At 43.3% G+C, this 18,574-nt stretch overlaps 2 protein-coding genes across 2 annotated transcripts in view; one reads left to right on the top strand and one right to left on the bottom strand.

The window, feature by feature from the left end:
• Positions 1-8,091, top strand: part of SYN3 (synapsin III) — a 191,476-nt gene extending 183,385 nt beyond the window's left edge. Inside the window, exons 13-14 of the mRNA XM_085049701.1 lie at positions 800-1,097; positions 2,539-8,091. Coding sequence (XP_084905827.1) covers positions 800-1,097; positions 2,539-2,671 — 431 coding nt within the window. The 3' untranslated portion in view covers positions 2,672-8,091. The remainder of the gene's footprint in view (positions 1-799; positions 1,098-2,538) is intronic.
• FBXO7 (F-box protein 7) lies at positions 7,169-17,564 on the bottom strand. Its single transcript, XM_085049702.1, has 9 exons — positions 17,280-17,564; positions 15,550-15,847; positions 14,352-14,573; positions 12,879-13,020; positions 11,687-11,770; positions 11,221-11,313; positions 10,091-10,267; positions 9,385-9,422; positions 7,169-9,025 (listed from the first exon to the last, which is right to left on the bottom strand). The coding sequence occupies exons 1-9, from the start codon at positions 17,399-17,401 to the stop codon at positions 8,621-8,623; spliced, it is 1,581 nt and encodes a 526-aa protein (XP_084905828.1). The 5' UTR covers positions 17,402-17,564; the 3' UTR covers positions 7,169-8,620.
• Between the last annotated feature and the right edge of the window lie 1,010 nt (positions 17,565-18,574).

The raw sequence follows: 18,574 nt of genomic DNA, 5'->3' as shown, positions 1-18,574 counted from the left end.
AATTAACACCCACCTCTAACTATCTTCTTCTTATCAGTCACAGTTTTGCTGCATCCAAAATTCAGCATTTCTGATACTAAACACATCTATGTAATCTTGGCATTCCATACTATTACTGATATGAGCTGTTGGCCTTGCAGGATACTACTCTCCATCTGTCTCCAGTACTCCAATTCTCTGCTAAGATTTTTCTCACAAAACTCCCCTGACCACCTGTGAGATCCAGCAAAACTATATGTCACTTTTGTCAGCTTCTCACAGTATTATCTGTCATGTCACATCCAATTGTTTTCTACATCCTCCTCAGTTTTGAGAGTCTTGCTACCAAAGCAGCTGAAGCCACCTGGTGATGATTCTGGAATAGAGGAATAGTGATAGGACGGAGTGTCTGACATAAAACTGCTAGGAATATGAATGGACTGCTGACCCAAACCAGCAGGGTCAGCTTACATTTCCCACACAGTTGGTTCTCCAGTGGCTCTTCCTTCCTCAAGCAGCAAGTGCTCACCAAGGGTAAGAAATACCAGATCCATGAAGGGTAAGGCAGGTTGGAGTGACTCCCTTTGGGGAGACTGGAGGTGCTTCTTTAGTGCTGAGGGAGGTAGAGAAATGGACAGCTCTAGAGAAGAGGGCATGACACCAATCTTAGGCCTATAAGAGAGGATTTTCCTTCTACTTATTCATGAAGCTACTCTGAAGAGTCTCTCCTCTTAGCAAAGCCCATCTTTCCATAGATATGCTCCATGCTTGTTGCCCAGCACGTGCACTCCCTCACGTTATGTCTCCACGTCCCTTCCAGGTGGGCCGCGCCAGCCACAAGGATCTCAGCCTCCACGAACGAACGCACCCCCACAGCAGCGGCTCTCTCCTCAAGGCCAGCAGCCCCAGAGCCCCCAGTCCACCTCCCCTCAGCAGCAAAGGTCGCCTGGATCTCCCCAGCAGGTCCGATCAGCCAGCGGCTCCTCTCCAGTGCAGGCCCCCAAGGCCGGCGCCTTCCCCCCACAGCAGCCCAGGCCTCCCGCCCAGGGCCGAGCGCCCAGCCAGCCCAGCCCCACGGAAACACCCCGGCAGCAAGCCACCCCACACCCTCACCTCAAGTAAGTGCTCTGACAGACTGCTAACGTGTGGAGATGTTGGAACAAGGCTGTCCAAAAAGCACCCCGAGCTTTGAACACAGACCCTGTTATCAGGCAGTCCCCCCAGGGACAAAGGGCTGTGAGTGACTTCAGAGGGAAATGTGTGTCCCTGGGCATAACAGGCCACTGCTGACCTGCTGTCCTGAAGAGAAACACATGTTGTATTTGACACTCACACTCTTCCTCTTGTTCGTGTGCTCACTGTTAATTGTGTGCTCTACCCTGGCATATCAACACAGCCACTACACTGTACACCCCTTACAGGCTGCAAACAGCACAAGAATAGCCAGAAAGCTCAACAGCAGTTACTCCTTCACTATTTCCTAAGTGCAGGAGCCACAAACGTTCTTTTTGCATTTGGTAATTTTGCATTTCCCCCCCAAAGAGAGGGGGAAGTGGAGGTGGCCCTGTTCATGTGTATAAAACTCCAGATGGTGACAGTGTGAGAAGCACTCTTCTGGAGCAGAGCACACCACTGAGTTGTTGTGGATCTTTGGTAGCAGCTTTTGCTGTCACCCTCTGTGGAGCATATCTGGCTGGCACCACAGCAGGAAATACTAAAAGAAAGTCTGATGCTGACAAAAAAGTTAACACAAGAAAATTGGTATGAACAGAACAAATTATAGGCTATGAATAAGAAGACAATTTCTGAGAAGCAGAGGAGTGATGTTCTGGAACAGGCTTTCAGTGATGATGCTTACATTAGCAAGGCAAACTAAAATAAGTGCACTTAAGGATCAACATGTTGGTGCTAAGGATGCAGTCACCACACTATACATCTTTCAGGTACTTTTTCCAGCCTGGTTTTGGGCTGGATATCTATTACTGAACATAAGAAACGAAGCATGGTAGCAGGGAAAATTGAGAAACTTACTTCAAAAGCACAATCCTGATCTGAACTTGAACACTAGCAGATACACAGCCAGCAGGAGCAGTGTGGTCAGCCAAAGAACCTGCATTACAGAGCAGACAGGCTGGAGAGGGCAGGAAACAGCACACATTGTTCTGGCTACCAACTCACCAAACCTCTGTGCTCTCGCAGTTGAAAGGTCAAGACCATCATTTTTGGTAAGACTGAAGAGACACATGACCACTAGGATGGGCATATTCTTATTAGCAGTGAAATTACTTAAAAGTTTCTCGCAACAGCCTCACTGAATGCCAACTCCATACTTCTAGTCAGATGTTTTCATCAACACTCAACAGCTTGGACTGAGCCACTTGCCCATGCCCCATTCTGTCCCACCTCCCCCATTCTGGGTTGTCTTAGTACATGGAGATTTTCTGTGCCAAACTCTCTTTTTATCCTTGAATTTGTCTGTGTGATGAAATGCAAAGCATGATAACCAGCTTTGAATTCCCACCTTCTCCTGCTGAGCCTGAACTCTGTTTTCCCTTTCAGCAAATCGCAGTCCCTGACAAACAGCTTCAGCATATCTGAGTCACCTCAGAGGGGAAATGCCACGGAAGATGAAGCAAAAGCTGAGACCATCCGCAACCTGAGAAAATCATTTGCTAGCCTGTTTTCTGATTAACAGTCCTGCAGCTGGATCTGTGCTTTTGTCAGCCCTCACTCTACATAATGTCATACCTGAGGTCATCCTGGAAAACATTCAGTGGAACCCAGCAATTTACAACTAACACCTGGGTAAAGGGAATCCAGAAAACTATAGCTGTTTTAATACAAAGAAAATATTTGAATAACGGTCTGGAAAGTGACTGTATAAAAGTGTCACTATTTCATTGGGTTTTGTGCATAATCAGAATCACATCTGTTCAAATGACTGAGTTGTAAAACAAATTTTCCTCTTTCTAACCCCTGTGGAGTCAACACAGTTATGACAGTGCAAACTGGGTTTTCTTTTGATTTGTACATAGTCAATACAATTGCTAACTTCCAATTATTGAATTCTTGTTAAGGTCAAGCTAAAAAAAATTTAGGCTTCTTTCAGAAACACATGTGCAAAGGCGGAGTTGAGAATAAATATCCATTGACCGACAAAGTGAGCATGGAAATCCAGTGAACTGTGGAATTTCATGATACCAACTTCATAAAAAGTCGCTTTTCAGAGCAAAACTGCCTTCAAGATAAATACAGTACCAAGCATCAGTAAGCACCAAAGATCATACGAGCTCATCCAGATGGTCTGCTGGTTTGTTCCAGAGCACTCTGCTCATAACAGATAAAACAGCTCTGTTTCATGCCTTGCATTTATGTCCCCTGCTCGTAATTCCCAAGTTTTAAGAGAGAAATGTCATGTTCTAACCCTGTAGCCTGAGCTCAAAAATAACCTAAGAAATGGGTCTTCCACGCAAAAAAACAAACCTCTTTCCCTGCCCTCGAAAACACCAGGGTTCACAATCACAGTTCACACAAATTCCAGACAAAACCCAGCTAAACTCCAAGCACTTTGGTGACTTGGTCACATCTGGCTATGTCTGTCCCTCAGGAACATGCTTAATTAATAGCAGAGCTGATGAAGTGCACATACTTGTGTGCTGAGTGTTCCATAATACAGGATGGACAGAGAGATGGAGTGAAATCCTGTCTCCCACCTTGAATTCCCACTGACTTTGCTGGGGTGAATGCAAAACGAATGCAAGGTGACAAACCTGCAACGGAACTGAAAAATTATTCTTCACAAATAAGATGACCTGATCCATCCAGAGACACCAAGCCACAGAAGGGCAAGTATGGGATTGTCCCAAGCAGTGTTAGTTCTCTCTGACCTCTCCCAAGAATTATTCTTCCAGAGAAGACAGATGGATCTTTGCTGGGGTGCTTTTCCTCTAAGCCTGCAACACTGAAGGAAGCTGTGTCTGTTCCAGCACATATATATGTGTCACAGCACACATACTGGAACTGGGACATGACAAAATCCATACAAGTTATGCTCATGATTGAAAATACTCACCCTGGGTAAATCCCTGTATTTATAGCTATTTATACCCGCTGAGAGCCCCTTGCAAGCTGGGAGGTCTGTTTTTAACACACTTAATGCAGGTTCTAGTCCTCATCCCACCTCCTCAACTTGGCTTTGTGCTTCCCTTGGCAACTTCACCATTGATATTTAGGAATGCCCAGGTAGGTCAGTAAGTTAAAAAAATATTTGAGCCAACGGCACAGATCTTTGCTATCATTTAAACAAGGAGATCCCCAAAGCAGCAAAAGCAACAGCTGCATTTGCCATCTTGGATCTTATGATTCACTGGTGGGAATAAAGCCAAACAAGGAAATCCTTCCTGCACAGCACCTGTAATGAACATCTAAATGCAATGCAGTCATCTGGACCTTGTATGACCTACCCCTGAGCAGGCCTTTGCACATATAATGACAAGTAACAACATGACTTTTCCAGATTGGAAGTCCCTCAAGTGACTCATCTGAATCAATGATTTATACCTCAAGTTCAGTATTACAGAACCACCTTACTCTCTGATGGTTTGTCTTCTGGTTTGGTTTTCTTTTTCCTCAGTTCTGTGTTGTCATTCAGGGTTTGATAAACAGTTTACAATGTAGCATCATAAATATATGTCATCATCTGAGAAAAAAACCAAAAAACCAGTCCCTGCTGTTTTGCAGTCTCCAGGAGCAATAAAAGAGTGAGAAATAGCCTTGAGCAAGCACTGTCCCACTGGCAAGAATAGCAGATTAACAGGCTTCACTATATGGAGAAGAGGTAATACAACCCTGGGAGGAGAGGATTTCCTTCTGTAACACTTCCCTCATCATGGTTTATGCCTCTCCCTGCTAAATGGTCACCAGAGATGCAGAGACAAATGAAAGTTTACTGAAAGAATCCTCAATTGCTTTATCCCCTGAAACTCTCTATGTTTCCCTCACCAACACAACACATACAAAAAAGGAATGGTGACTAGTAGGACATGACCCCATAAATCTACAGCAGTTTGTTGCTGAAAGCACAACAGCTGCATCATTTGCTGAGGCTGCATTTGAACACAGCAGGGCTGTCCTCTGACAGACCACAGGACCAGGACAGCACTGTCAGCTTTGAAACTCAGCAGTGACTCAAAACTCTTCATCTTCCTGCAGCTCCCAGCTGTCACGTTTCAAGGGACAAGCAAACAGCATTGCATCTCCCCCCCTGCTGCTTTAAGTTGCAACATCAAGTACAAACAATGGGAGCTCTCAGCTTAATTTAGTTAGTCCATAGTTCTTGAAAAAGCACCTTCAGTTCTATGCACAGAGTGCTTTAAAACACTCAGTTGATTTCCAAAGTTAAAAAGATGAAAATCTATGTTGTGTCCTACAGCTGTCCCAACAGTACACTTCAAGTCTACAGCTCTGATGCTCACATACTAGATGTGGCTAGCAGGAGATTCACAAATGCAGCATCCTATCTTCAAGTTATCACCTTTGATGCTGGCTTTCTACTCCAAACTCCCTCCACTCTAAGAAAAGAGAATACAAGGAGTATTCTCCTTTTGTACGAATGGGAAGCTAAGGTATACCCAAGAGGCATTTAGGCACCTAAATATAACACCAGGGACAGTAAGAAAACAACAGAAAAACTGGTAAAGAGAAGCTACATTTAAATCACAGGGCACACAAGGCCCACAGCACACCTTGGGATCTATCTCCCACAGATGTGAAAACTGAACACCATTCAGAGCTTCCCTTTTGTCCTATTTGCTTAAATGTTCTTCACATGGAAGCCAGGAAACACGAGTAGGATGTGTTGAGTGTTTGGATCCAGCCCAAGAAGTAGCTGGGACACAGCTACAATACCCAACCATATCCACCACCTGGAAAATTAGTTTATGTTTTGCTGTTTAGCTACAAACTGAGGAACATCTTGACTTCCTTGCCATAACTGGGTGTGGTATTTCAAGAGGAATGGAACATACATTCCCAGGCAAGCTAAGGTCCAGAAGAGCAGCAGTCCTACTTGCAAATGCAGTGGTATTTTACTTCTTCCACTAATCACAAGCAGGTATGTAAGACCTTATACCTTCTGTATGGTTGAGTTGCTTCATCTGGTTGGCGAAAGGTTTCATGAATAAGATAAAACAATACATAGAAAAGCCAAGGATAATAGTTCCTTATTTCCAAGGGAGTGTTAGTAGCAACCTTTACAGTGCTGGATACTGATGAATAATAGAGGTAAGAAATGCTCATCTTCAGGCATTTCAACTTTTGTGATTTCTCTTCCATAGTTTGCAACAGCAATGACACACACTTGACTTAAGAGCTGGCAAATAAACAAAGCAAGCAGCTACTTTCCAAGTATTTCCTCTGTTTCTTCTTCTAATTTCATACTATTGGTCCTGAGATACTCACTTTATGTTTTATATCCTGTTTTATGAATGACAGGAACTCCTCTTTAGGGAACTTTACAGTTCCGGGTAAGTCAGGTTCCTTGATCTTTGGCTCACAACACCTTTACCACAATGTGAAACAACAAAACAAGGGAACCTAGTGGTGTATGTGTAAAAGGGCTGAGTTCATTTCATCAAAAACAAACATTCAAATGACAAAATCCAGGACAAACTGAACCTCTGACATCAGCCTGGCAGAACTATGACCTCATGGTTGTCTTCATAGCAAAGAGGGCCCAATTCCAGAGCAGCACATGGCTTGCCAGCAGGGTGAGCCATGTCACTGTCATCAAGGCGCTGGCACCACAAAATTAACTTATCTCATATGCCTTACATGATCACTGTTCCCAGAAATAGCTGGGGAAGAAAGGAAATGGGGAAGTTATGAATTATTTTATCAGTTAAAGCTGTATAATCTAATCTCAATATTATTTATGCATTGCTGAAGCACTCATCACAAGGACAAAATGGTGCAAGACCAGTGCAGTGTAGATTTCCCTTTTCATTTTATACTCAGTGGAATATAAAGAATCACTGCAAACTCCAAGAGGTCTGACTATACATTTCACTAGTGAAAATCCTTTTGGAACAAGGCAATTCAACCACTGAAGGCAAATGTTAAAAGTTAAGGCTAATCTTGGTAAAAAAACTATTGCTGTGAAGTAGAAAAGGGAAGAAAGAAGCAATACAACTTTTGACAGCAAAATAAAGTATTATATTTTACTTCCACTGGAGTTAAAGGCAAAACTTCCTGACCTTACTGCAGTCAGCTAATTTTATACAAAACAAGATGAACCACTGAAATATCACCTGAAAAAGCACATAAGTGTTACTGATTAAATAGCTTGTATTTAACAGGAAATGTCATTCCATTTCCACAGTTGAAATTTCAAAAAAGTTTTAGAAAATAATATCAGTTGTCACAACAGTCATCAGTACCATTTACATTTATAGAAACACTGAGATCAATCATCTTAAAAAATACGTAAGAAATTAAAAGTTTCTAGCAAAGTTCAGTCATTCCAGTCTTCCTTTAATTGACCTCCAGCATCAGCCTGCAGGTCTCACCAGGAGACTTTAACAGTGGTCTTGTTAGCTGCTCATTAGTTAATAAGACAACACTCCAAAGGTGCTCATAACATGCTACAATACATCTCCTTTTGGCAAGATATAATCTGATACTTAACTAATGGAATTAAACGGAATTTACTGAAGTCAGAATGCGTTCTGCTTCTCATGTTGTTGTGATCCCATTTCCATTGCAACCAGGTCGGTCTATTTAATTCTTTAAGTATGTCAGATAGGGAGAAAAGATGCATTTTCACACCACTTTTAGTTCAAACACAGTTAATGCAGTCATGTACTACAAATCCTTATTTGTAAAGTCATGGAGAAAGTCAAAAGTTTTGCTGCTGATTCTTTGTAAAATTGCTCTGCTTCTGCTTAAACTTCTGAGTTGCACTGTAGCATGACTTCACTCAATTGTTTGTAAAATGAATTAATTTGTGTTCTAATATTTCCATTGTAAAGAAAATCCCTTTGCTGTATTCTTTGTGCATTAAGTAACAATACAAAAATGCTTTTTACCTAATAAAATGTTAAAGGAAAAAGGAAACACCACCTTTAAAAATTTCCATGAACACACATCTACCATAACAGTGGCAGTATCCTTTGCTATGTGATATAGGGTAAATAAAGGTAAATAAGGTAAATTTTTGTTAATAAAGATTATTAATTAGCCGTGTAGGTTTTAAACAAAACCTTCCACCCTGGCAATTTAGTAAAACTCTTCAAATAAGACAGACAAGTAGAGGGTTCGTATTTAAAGTGCTCTTTATCTGATGCAGCAAGTATTTGGCCGGTATTCTGCTCTCTAAGTAGCACTTCACAGACGATTAAGGGCAAGGAGGAGGGGAAGAACAAACTGCTCTAAGTTGCAGCTCTTTGAGGAACAGATCTTAGTGCCAGGTGGTACAGCACTACCAGAGCACAAAACAAACCCAGCCTCTGCGGTTGGGACACTACCATGCACACATGTTCTTGACACAATCTGAAGGCAGATGTTAATGCCTGCGATTTGCAATCTCCTGCAGTTGGAAAGCAAGCTCAGCGACTACAAAACTCCCTGCAGGAAAAAGCAGCAATCAAATGAATGCACGGCGAATGTCCATAGGGCGACCCCGGCCGGGTCGAGGTGCAAACCTGTCACTGGGACCAACTCGTCCTGGAAGCGTAGGGTTTGCTCCAGGCAAGGAGCCAATTGGGTCAAAGTGTGGTCTGAATGGAGGAAACTGACCTGGTGCTTCTCCCTGGCCAGGAATGAGTGAGTTAATTGGGTCTCCAACATATGGAAGTGTTGGTCTCTCATCGTATTCTCCCCCAATGATCATTGGGGGATAGATTGGATTTGATGGGAATGGGTTGGGAGGAAAGGGATTAGGATAAAAGGGGTTGGGATGAAAGGGGATTGGATGAGGTATAGGGGGCATAAGCATCATGTGCCTCCATCTCAGGGCCTCCTTCTTCTGTTTCAACTTTTTCTTGTACAGCTGCAGACAGAAAAAAAAAGGCATTTTAAAGCTCTCTTAAGTGCTCCAGCTGCAGCAACTGCATTCATTTTTACAACACTTCTCAAAAAAGTGCTCCTCATCAGCCTGAAAACCCAGAGCAGCAACTCCCCTGCATGCCAAAGACCAGACACAGCATCTTTGGAAGATCTCCAACTCACAATCTGAGCATGCACCATGTAACTTGATGATGCTCCTGTCTCCTACTCTGACCAACATGCATACACAGAACACCACACTTTTAAGCTGAACTTTGAGTTAAAGTTACTGCTTCCCAAGGTCTATACTTAATTCCCAAACTAAGACTGATCTCAGAGAGATTATATAAAAAAGCCACCTACTTCTTTCCAGTCTGTGTCACGAGGTCTTGCAACAGGATCTACAAAGAAAAGCAAAAAATTAAGAAAGGCAAGAGATTTTGTGCCAGAGATGCCCACAGTTTGTCAGAACTCAAAGAATAATCAAGGTATGATGAAACACTTTTGATCAATACATCTTTTCATAAAGATAATCTATCTTAAAAAATACAAAGCTCCAGGTCCATTCAACAGGTAACCTACTTGCACACCCATTCTATGTAAAGCATTATCTCCAAATGTTACTAAATAGAGAAATCCCAAAAACACTGTCCCCACCTTTGCCTTCTGACAGCACTTCCCTTGATTAGCTTTGTTTCTTCAATCTCTTGTGAGAAATTGAAGCAGGAATGTATCTTCCCTCCACTCCCTACTATCTGCAGTAGCCCATACACCAAGGCAGCAAAGGAAACAGAGGAAAACAAGGAAAGCCTGCACCACACAATGGGAAAACTATGTGGAGCACCAGTAGGAGCTCAGAAGATTGCCAACAATTCTCCTCGACAAAAAACTGTGCATCCACCTGAATCACACTTGACCAACTGCACTGATTTGTATCACAAACAACTGCATTTACTCACAATGTTTAAACATCATTATTGGTTACCTGAGGAGCCCCTTATCAAAACCTGTCAGATCTAATCTCTCTGTTAACAGGAGAATGTAATAAGAAGATGTGCCTGGACATTACCTCGGAAATCGCGCAGGTACATAAACCTCCAGAGCAGCTGGTCGTTGGAAGCTGTGTAGAGATCACGGCAAACTGCGGAGAGAGAGATGAGGGAACGGACATCCAGGAGTCTGAAAATCCGAAGCTTGAGCTCAAGGGGAAGGACAACCAATCCAAACACATCTGGCAAGTTCAAAGCTAGAGAAAGAAGAAAGAAAGTTCAGAAAAAATAGAGTCAACTTGACGCCACTTAGGTAGTGCTTCAATCTCCAAAGACTCCAAAAGAAAGAAACAACACTATAAACTCTCCCTTAAATCCTCTCCCTTTGATGACTGAGTTACATCACTTTTCTCTGCAACTACTGTGATGTGACTACTTACAAAACAGACATTTTGCAACTCTACAATTATAGGGTGCACAAAATAGGACAAATGACACTTTATACTGAGCACTATGTATAAGAAATATTCCACACACCTAACTATGCTTATAGGCTACAGAGCTAAGGAATAAGTAAAGAAAAAAGGACCTGCCCAATTTCATGAGCCTGCAAAAAACACAAATACAGAGCACATGCTACACATAAAATCTTCATGCATTGAAGTCTAGAGGGAATTATATTGAATAGTCTTCAGAATACAAAGCTGAGACCTTTCATGGCAGTAACTATGCAGAGAAAGCCTGGCTTCCAACTGCTTCACAAACACCAGCCTGGCTTACTTCTTACCATCCTTTCCAAGCCCTCAATGACCAGTTCCTAATAAGATCATTCCTGAGGTCAGACTTCCAAATATGATGCTAAATGAATTTTTCCGTTTGGACAAAGAAATAGATCAAAACTACAGAACTACTGCTACAAAATGATTGTAGTACAGGATTTCCTCATCATTATGCATGGAAAACAGCCACTCCATTTCCATCTCTGAAGTGAGACTAGAGCAATCAAAAATTAAAACCAGAATTATATTAACATTTTCTGAGTTACAAAGACTAATGTAATTTCTTTAGCACATATATATTACTTTATGCTTACTCTTTATATGCCTATCACAAACAGCTGTTTCTAACACTCTTCCTTCAAGGCTTTAGATTGACCCCCTTCCTTCCATCCTCAAAAATTAAGTCTCTAACTGCAAATATTTTCTCTCACCTTGTCGGGCAGCAGCCAGGAGAGAGTAAACCAGCTGGTCTTTAAAGAGACGGGATAACTTCTGAAGGTCTTTGTAAACACCTGCAACCTTCTCTGTCAAAGAAGAGAGAGAAAAAGCTTAACTTCAAGAGGTTATAATGCAAAAATTATATAAGATTCACACAGATGCCTAGGACCTCATAAATAACAGGCATTTGGGCCAAAGGATAAACTGAACTTTGCAAGGCTCTTTCCTTACATTGTTAGTCCAAGAAATACAATCTGTGCTGACAACAAAGTGTGAGTAAATAGCTACTCTATGACTTCCTTTTACCACAAAGCTATGACTAACCTAAATGGTAACCACATTTTTCTTCTGTTTTGTTATTCTGTACCTATTTGGTGTCCTGCTAAATCATATCTTTACCCACTGTATCTCTTCTTCACTTCTCAGTTTATTACCATGAGTATCATAGCTCAGACATACCTGGGTCCTGAAAGCAAACAAAGGATGATGGCAATAACTGGATCCTCTTAACACTTTTGATCTCTTCGTTGATTTTTAATGTTGCTACAAATACAAGAAACAATGACATTTCAAAATTTAAAGCACACAGAGATGCCTCACCCTTTGGAGATGTTTTACTTTCCTCCCTTACCAGATCCCACAAGGAAAATACCTAACTGCAGCAAGCAGACAGACAAATAAAAGCTTCAGAAAAATATAAAAGTAACTTAACACAGCAGAGCAGCAATTACCAAACATTACCTTCAACAATTCTATCACATGGATAGAGATCTAACACAGCTAAAAGATGTATACAGAGAGCCATTATCACAACCAAGTCACTAAAGAAATGTTAATTAGAGAAAGACTCAAGAAGTTTAATTTATGAATGCTGCATGCATGGTTATTATAACACTGTCCCAAATCTAACCTTAACCTGACTTGGTTAAAACATTTGCTCAGAATGTGTACAGGTTCTGAGAAAACATATGTGCTTACACAAATTGGCAAAACCAGTTATGAGTTTCACAAAGAAACATAAAAATTTTAAGGAGATATCTTGAAATTAGAAGCAAGCCCCAGGTTAACATTATTTCTGCTAAAATGTGGAATTACTCAAACGCTAAATAAAATATAAAAAAGAAAGAAAAGACAAAAAACCTATCAAGTGACATGGAAGTTGCTTCAAAAATTAAGACTTCTCTAAATTTTCTGGACTGAATAGCTTAAACTAAATACAGTTTACTAATTACAGATCAATATACTACAGGAAAGATTATACATCAGGGCTAAAGAATAGTGTCTGGAAGGTGTAAGTCTTTCTAAAAACATAAGAGAAGACAAAACATGGTAGCTGAAGCAAATCTACTTCCTTCATGTCTGGTGATGTGTACCAAAGTTCCTATGAAATGAGACAACAAACATATTTCTACAATTTTGCAATGAAAAGACCAGCTGCATCTCCTAAGGATTAATCTGTTACAATAAGAGGGAAACAACACAGAGACTGGAAATGCCAGGAGTATTCAGCATCAGGAAGAGGCATTTCCTGCACCTCAGCAACCCAATAAAGGTACAGTTCAAAGCACAGCATACAAAAGCACACTTAGGTTTTCTCTTCCTACACAATGGTGATAAATGTGCATCCAAGATAAAGACTTGACTGACTTACCATTAATACAAATAAGATCTCCCAGAGGCACACAAGTCAAACCAGCAGAACCTTCCTCACAAAGGGGATGGGTGTACTGTAGCTTATAAACTCCATTCCCTCTCCATTTCTCTGGCATAGAGACTGCCTTGGCTTCTATCCCCTACAAATGCAAAAAGATAACACACACACTGTCATGCTTTTGCAATGCACCAATGCTGAGGGGTGAGAAAAGGATTAGAAGGTAGGAAATGGCAGAATGATGCTTGCAATTCAACTCTTAGGTCAGTCCTAATGCACATTATGACACAGTGATTATGAATATGTGTGATTATACACTATTTTCCCTAAAACTAACAGCAAATTTAAGTGAAGTTCAGTAAACTTTTGTCCTGATAGGAAAGGACATTCAGTGAGCACTCACACCTATTTCTTTGAGACACATCTTTCATTCTGCCATCCACTCCAGCATTCTGACAAGTCCTGCACATAATTAATTTGCTGCACAAAAAACCACATTCTTGCACCTTTTCTGTGAACTTACAGTATCTGACAAGGCTTTAGGAATCACAGTTAATTAGAAGACCTGAGTCAATTACAGGTTTGGTTTCAATTTCAGTATGAAAAGGCTCAGATGGAATATCAGAGGGGGATACAATGCAACCACAAGTACAAGCAGATTCTTTCTTTCCTCTTAAATCTGCACAGCAGACATCCTCCCTACCTCCAAGCCTGCTCATTGACATAAACAAGCTTTATTCCCAGTGGCAAATGTATTCTTTACATATTATTTCAAGTTATGGGGATGCAATGAACTTAGCAGACTTATTAAATTGGTATTGGTCAACCAGACAGCCAGATGTGCTTAGTTAGCCTCACTGCAAGGAAAAAGATGAAAATTTAAACACCTTCCCTGACACCAAGTCTTTTTCTGCATGTTCAGCCACATACTAGTAAACATAAAATGCAAATGTAAAGGGGAAAAGTAAATCCATACATTGTACAGATGTACTGTCATGGGTGCTCAAGTATGATACCTCTATAGATTAGCAGAACCAAAGCCAAACTTAACACTTAGTTGAAGATAATATGGAATTGGACAAAGTTATTTTGGGAGACCTAGGCCTTGTTAAGCACCACTTGAGAAGGATATTATTGAGATGACACTGACACTTAGAGCAGTACTTTGGGGAAGTGCTACAATCTAAACACATCTGCTCAGTAGTATAAAGCAGAAGCAGGAGATTCAGCTGGTCCCAGTGAGGCTGAGGACCAAAAGAAACACAGGGACAGGCCTCTTCTTCCACACCTAAAAGCTGCTCTAGTCTTTAGCCTGAAGATTTTCTGGTCAGGGAAATTAGAGAAGCTGATCCTTCAGCAGCCCTGCAGCCAACTGACACAAATAAAGGCAGAAGCAGATCCTCAGATGCATCTTGTATATTGCACAGCTTTCCCACGCTGACCCAGACATTCCTGTTTGGTGGTGCACCCTACCTGAGGTACATAGCCTGTCTCCATCATGAGAAGATGAACCAGAACGATCAAGGCATCAGTGGCACTGGTACACTCAGCAGAAAGGTAGAGCATCTCTAAGGAATGGGGTATTTCACCATCAGCAGCTTCACTGCACAGCATGGGTTCAGAGGGATAGGAACCTTCTTCCAGGTCAGCATCTTCTGGGACTAATGCAGAAGGAAATTCTAGGCTGGATCCTGCCTTCAGGGGAAAGCAAAACATATATTTGTTCAGAAAATTACACCTCTATATGCATCAACATTATACATATGCTTATTGCAGCCTGATTTCCCATACAAGTTGTACAGATTCATTATACCTCCATTTTCTAGCATTCCAGATGGAGACTGGGATTATATACATGCCTTTTATTTTTTTAATCTTTATAATGCAAACCCTTCATGAAAGAGTTTGTCATTTTATTGCATATACTACTTGAAGACAAAGTGATAATGTATTAAACCTTCATTAGAATTTTTGCAGCATACACAGGAATAATTTAATCACTATAGTATCACCATTTATTTGAACTTAGCCAATATGCACGGGAAGTAACCAAAATGGTAACTTGGGCTGCCAACAAACACAACAAGCTTAAATGCTGGGGGTGAAAAAGAAATCAATCAACGGAGTACACCTGCTGCCACTTGAGGAGGACTGGGGCTTAACTGTAGCTTCCTTTCTTCTACCAAAATCATAGCATGTTATTAAGTTAACTGCCAAAACTACACAGGGACACATTACAGCAAAAAAAAAAAAAAAAAAGAATGAAAACTGTGAGGAGATTTACCTAAGGAAAGGGTCAGGAAAGGAGAAAAAAAAGATCCTGTCTTTGACAGTGACTGTTCCATCTGCTCAGACCTAGAATCAGTTTCTTCCAGAAGACAGCACTGAGACAGGTAAGAAATATAATCCTGACTTCCTTAAGTGCATGTTTCAGCAAAAACATTTACTCCTGTAAACCTGAAACCCTTTGAGCTCTCTGAATTAGCTTCTGTGCCCCAGTAATATACAATGAATAGAGACAAACTTCCATTCAAATAACTGAATATGTATCAGACAAGTGTAAGGAGCCAAATATTCCAAAAAGATTCTCTCCTATATAGTACAGCAACTGACACAACAGGATACCTTCCTTTTTGCCATGTGCTGTACAAGAAAATTCTCGTGTACTTACCCTCTCATCACTCTGTTGAACTTCCACCTGAGCATTCTCATTGTTAGATTGCTCATTCTGCCCTTCTTTTGGACTGTGGGCCTGACTTTTGTTGGGGGTCAAGGAGGACGGCTCATGACCATTCTGAAGTGGGGGAGGAGTAGAAGGAGGAGGAGGAGGTAGGCTGGGTTGTCCATCTGGCTCTTCTAGTAATAAGCATATCAAATCACCAGAAACAATCCCGTATGAAGCTAAAGTCTTCTGATCGTCTGTGAGAGCATCTTTTCTGTTCAATGTTATTGAAAACGTAGTATCAGAACTGCAAAATAATTTAAAATAACAGTTAGGAAACATGGTTGGCTGCACCTGGATAGCCACACATTCAATATGGCAATTGGTGCTATGGTTTAGTTGACCTGGTAGTGATTGGTCAAAAATGGGATTTGATAATCTTGGAGGTCCTTTCCAACTTTAATGATTCTATGATTCTACTGTTAGAAATGCACATTGCATATAACAATTGTATTGTGCCATGGGGCCTAATCCATTATTAATTACCCATATATTAAAGAAATAGCGAGGAGGGGGAAAAGGATTGTATGAAATTATTTCCCCCATGTTTCGCACCAAGTACATTTTAAGTTGGCGTAGCTGCTTGGTAAATAAAACTTCATTTACAGAAATTGTCCATAAAACAATTAGGAAGGAAAGCAAACAAGTATCCCTCAAAATAAAAGCTATCACAGCTTTTATTTATTAATCTAAATAAACTACTGGCTCAGATTATTTAAAAATAATGTTGAAAACTCAACCGACTTGCGTTCTTATCAAGCTAAACATTCATCTCAAAGATCAGCAGCTGTCCTACAGAGTGCCAGCTGCAAATGAGGGTACTAAGAAAAGATGCTTCAGGGCAAGCATTCACGAGAAGAAACCCCAGAAATGAAACTGGTTAGCAGGGAAGCAGCTATAAAATCCACCCACTGCAGCAAGACAAGCAGCAACTTCAGATCGTTGCTGCCCACACTGCTGGGTGAATCACCAGTGAACCAGCAGCTCGTCGGACCTAATTAGAGGTGTGTGATCCAAACCCTTCAGCCACCACCAAAGGCTTCCCTTCCGTGGGCGACTCTTACACTGCTTCTGCAGGCTTTACTCTCCTGCGGAGGATGTCCTGAGTGTTCACAGATAAAACGATTGTCAAACTTAAACAGAGATTCTCCAGGAAGCCTGAGAGAAGTGTAGAACTGAGACTCTACACCACATTGGAACACACGGGCCGCGCAGAAACCTCAGTCAGCTCTGACCGAGCTGCAGCCCGCATTTCACAGCGGAGCATTCCCAAGTTTAGCTTCCCGTTCCGCGGTGGGCAGAGGGGAGCAGCCCGAGCCCCAGGGCCTGCCGGAGCCTGGGCAGCCAGTGCGGCTGGCCGGTAAAGCCTCCGTGCCGGGCGATAAGGATCTCGGCGATCGTTACCGTGCCGGGCGATAAGGATCTCGGCGATCGTTACCGTGCCGGGCGATAAGGATCTCGGCGATCGTTACCGTGCCGGGCGATAAGGATCTCGGCGATGGTTAGCGTCCCGGCCGTGCCGCCACAGCAGCACCGCGCCCGCCCCGCAGGGGGCAGCACCGCGGCCTGGGGCACAGCGCTCCCCCCGCACCGCGTGGTACGGCCCGCCGACCCCGGCCGCGCACGGGCGGCACGGCCCCCCCCGGCAGCCCCTCGCGATGGTTCGCTCCGCTCGCTACCTGTAGCCCCAGGCGGGCAGCAGGGCCAGGCGCAGCTGCGCGCGCAGCTCCCCCAGCGTTGGCTCCGCCCCCTGCACCTCCAGGGCCGCCGTTCGCTTCTGCAGCCGTACGCGGAGCTTCATGGCGGCGGCGGCGGGACGGGGCAGCCTCCGCGCCCACCTCGCGCCCCGAGCGGGCCCCGCCGGGCGGCGGCGGCGGGGAAGGTGGCGGCGGGGCGCGGGCGCAAGGGCTGCCGGGCCGGGCCGTTGTTTTGGTTGTCGCGGCGCCGCCTCAGCCCGGCCCCGCCCCCGCCGCGCGCGGCACGCCCCCCATCGCCCTCTCGGCGTGCCGCGCTGTGACCTGCGCGGCGGCGCTGCGGCCCCGCCCGGCCGCCATCGATGATTGTGCGCTCGGCGGCGGGCGGGGCGGGGTCACGCGCTCCCCTCAGGCAGTGCCGCAGCGGCATTGCTGCCAGTGTGGCAGAGCTGCTGCTCCTCCCGCGCCTCTCAGCCGCCTGCCCTGCCGTGCATAAGCCTCTGGCGGCAGTGATTCCTGCGCCAGGGCTGCCCGACGCCGCGTGGCGAGGGCGATTGGGCCGCTGGCCTCCTCTTCCTCAGTGTAACACGGGGTCAGGTGATATTCTGTAGCCAAAACTGCCAGGGAGAGCCTGGCTGCGTGTTAAGGTGCTAATTTGCGATGGTGGAAACACACAAGGGGAAGGGCTGAGGGAGGATGCTTCCCCCGAGAGTGTTTACTTTTGTAAACTAACCTGATTTTTCTAGAGCGCGTTGCTGAGTTGTCACCTCAGAGGTAATGGTACAGCACCTGTGGGCAAATAATCTCGCGAAAAGTATGAAGTGATACAAGCTGAATTTTACTGGCTTTAGTTCCCCTTCACCTATTATTCTTGGAACAAAGCCTCTCCCCACGCCTTGTGTCTGGAAATGCACTCTTGGCAGGAGTATAATGTTGATTGGGGGAACAATGTAAAAGGCAAAATTTTTGTCACATTTACACTTTGTGCAATGAATTACCCTTTGCCAGTACCCTTTTTGAAAGCGTATTTATGCAGTCATCATCAAATGGGGACACATCCTGGATAAATCCAGAAGAGTGGGTTGCTACAGCAGACGGGGATGAGAGTGGAAGTGGCAAAGAGTTAGAAAGGAGAACACACGAGGAGCACTGTCAGAAATTCTGTGCTTTCTCTTGAAGAGGGGTGAGTCATGCTGCTGCGTCATCATTGCAATTTTCCTTTGGCCGGCCGTGTCCTACTGTTTCATTCTTCAGAGTTATCCCTGTCCCAGCCACTTCTT

This window comes from Lichenostomus cassidix, chromosome 1Ab, assembly GCF_008360975.1.
Source record: "Lichenostomus cassidix isolate B80296 chromosome 1Ab, HeHo_3.0, whole genome shotgun sequence".
Classification (NCBI taxonomy): Eukaryota; Metazoa; Chordata; class Aves; order Passeriformes; family Meliphagidae; genus Lichenostomus; species Lichenostomus cassidix.
The sequence above is the reverse complement of the archived record's forward strand: the minus strand, read 5'-3'. Positions and strand labels throughout refer to the sequence as shown.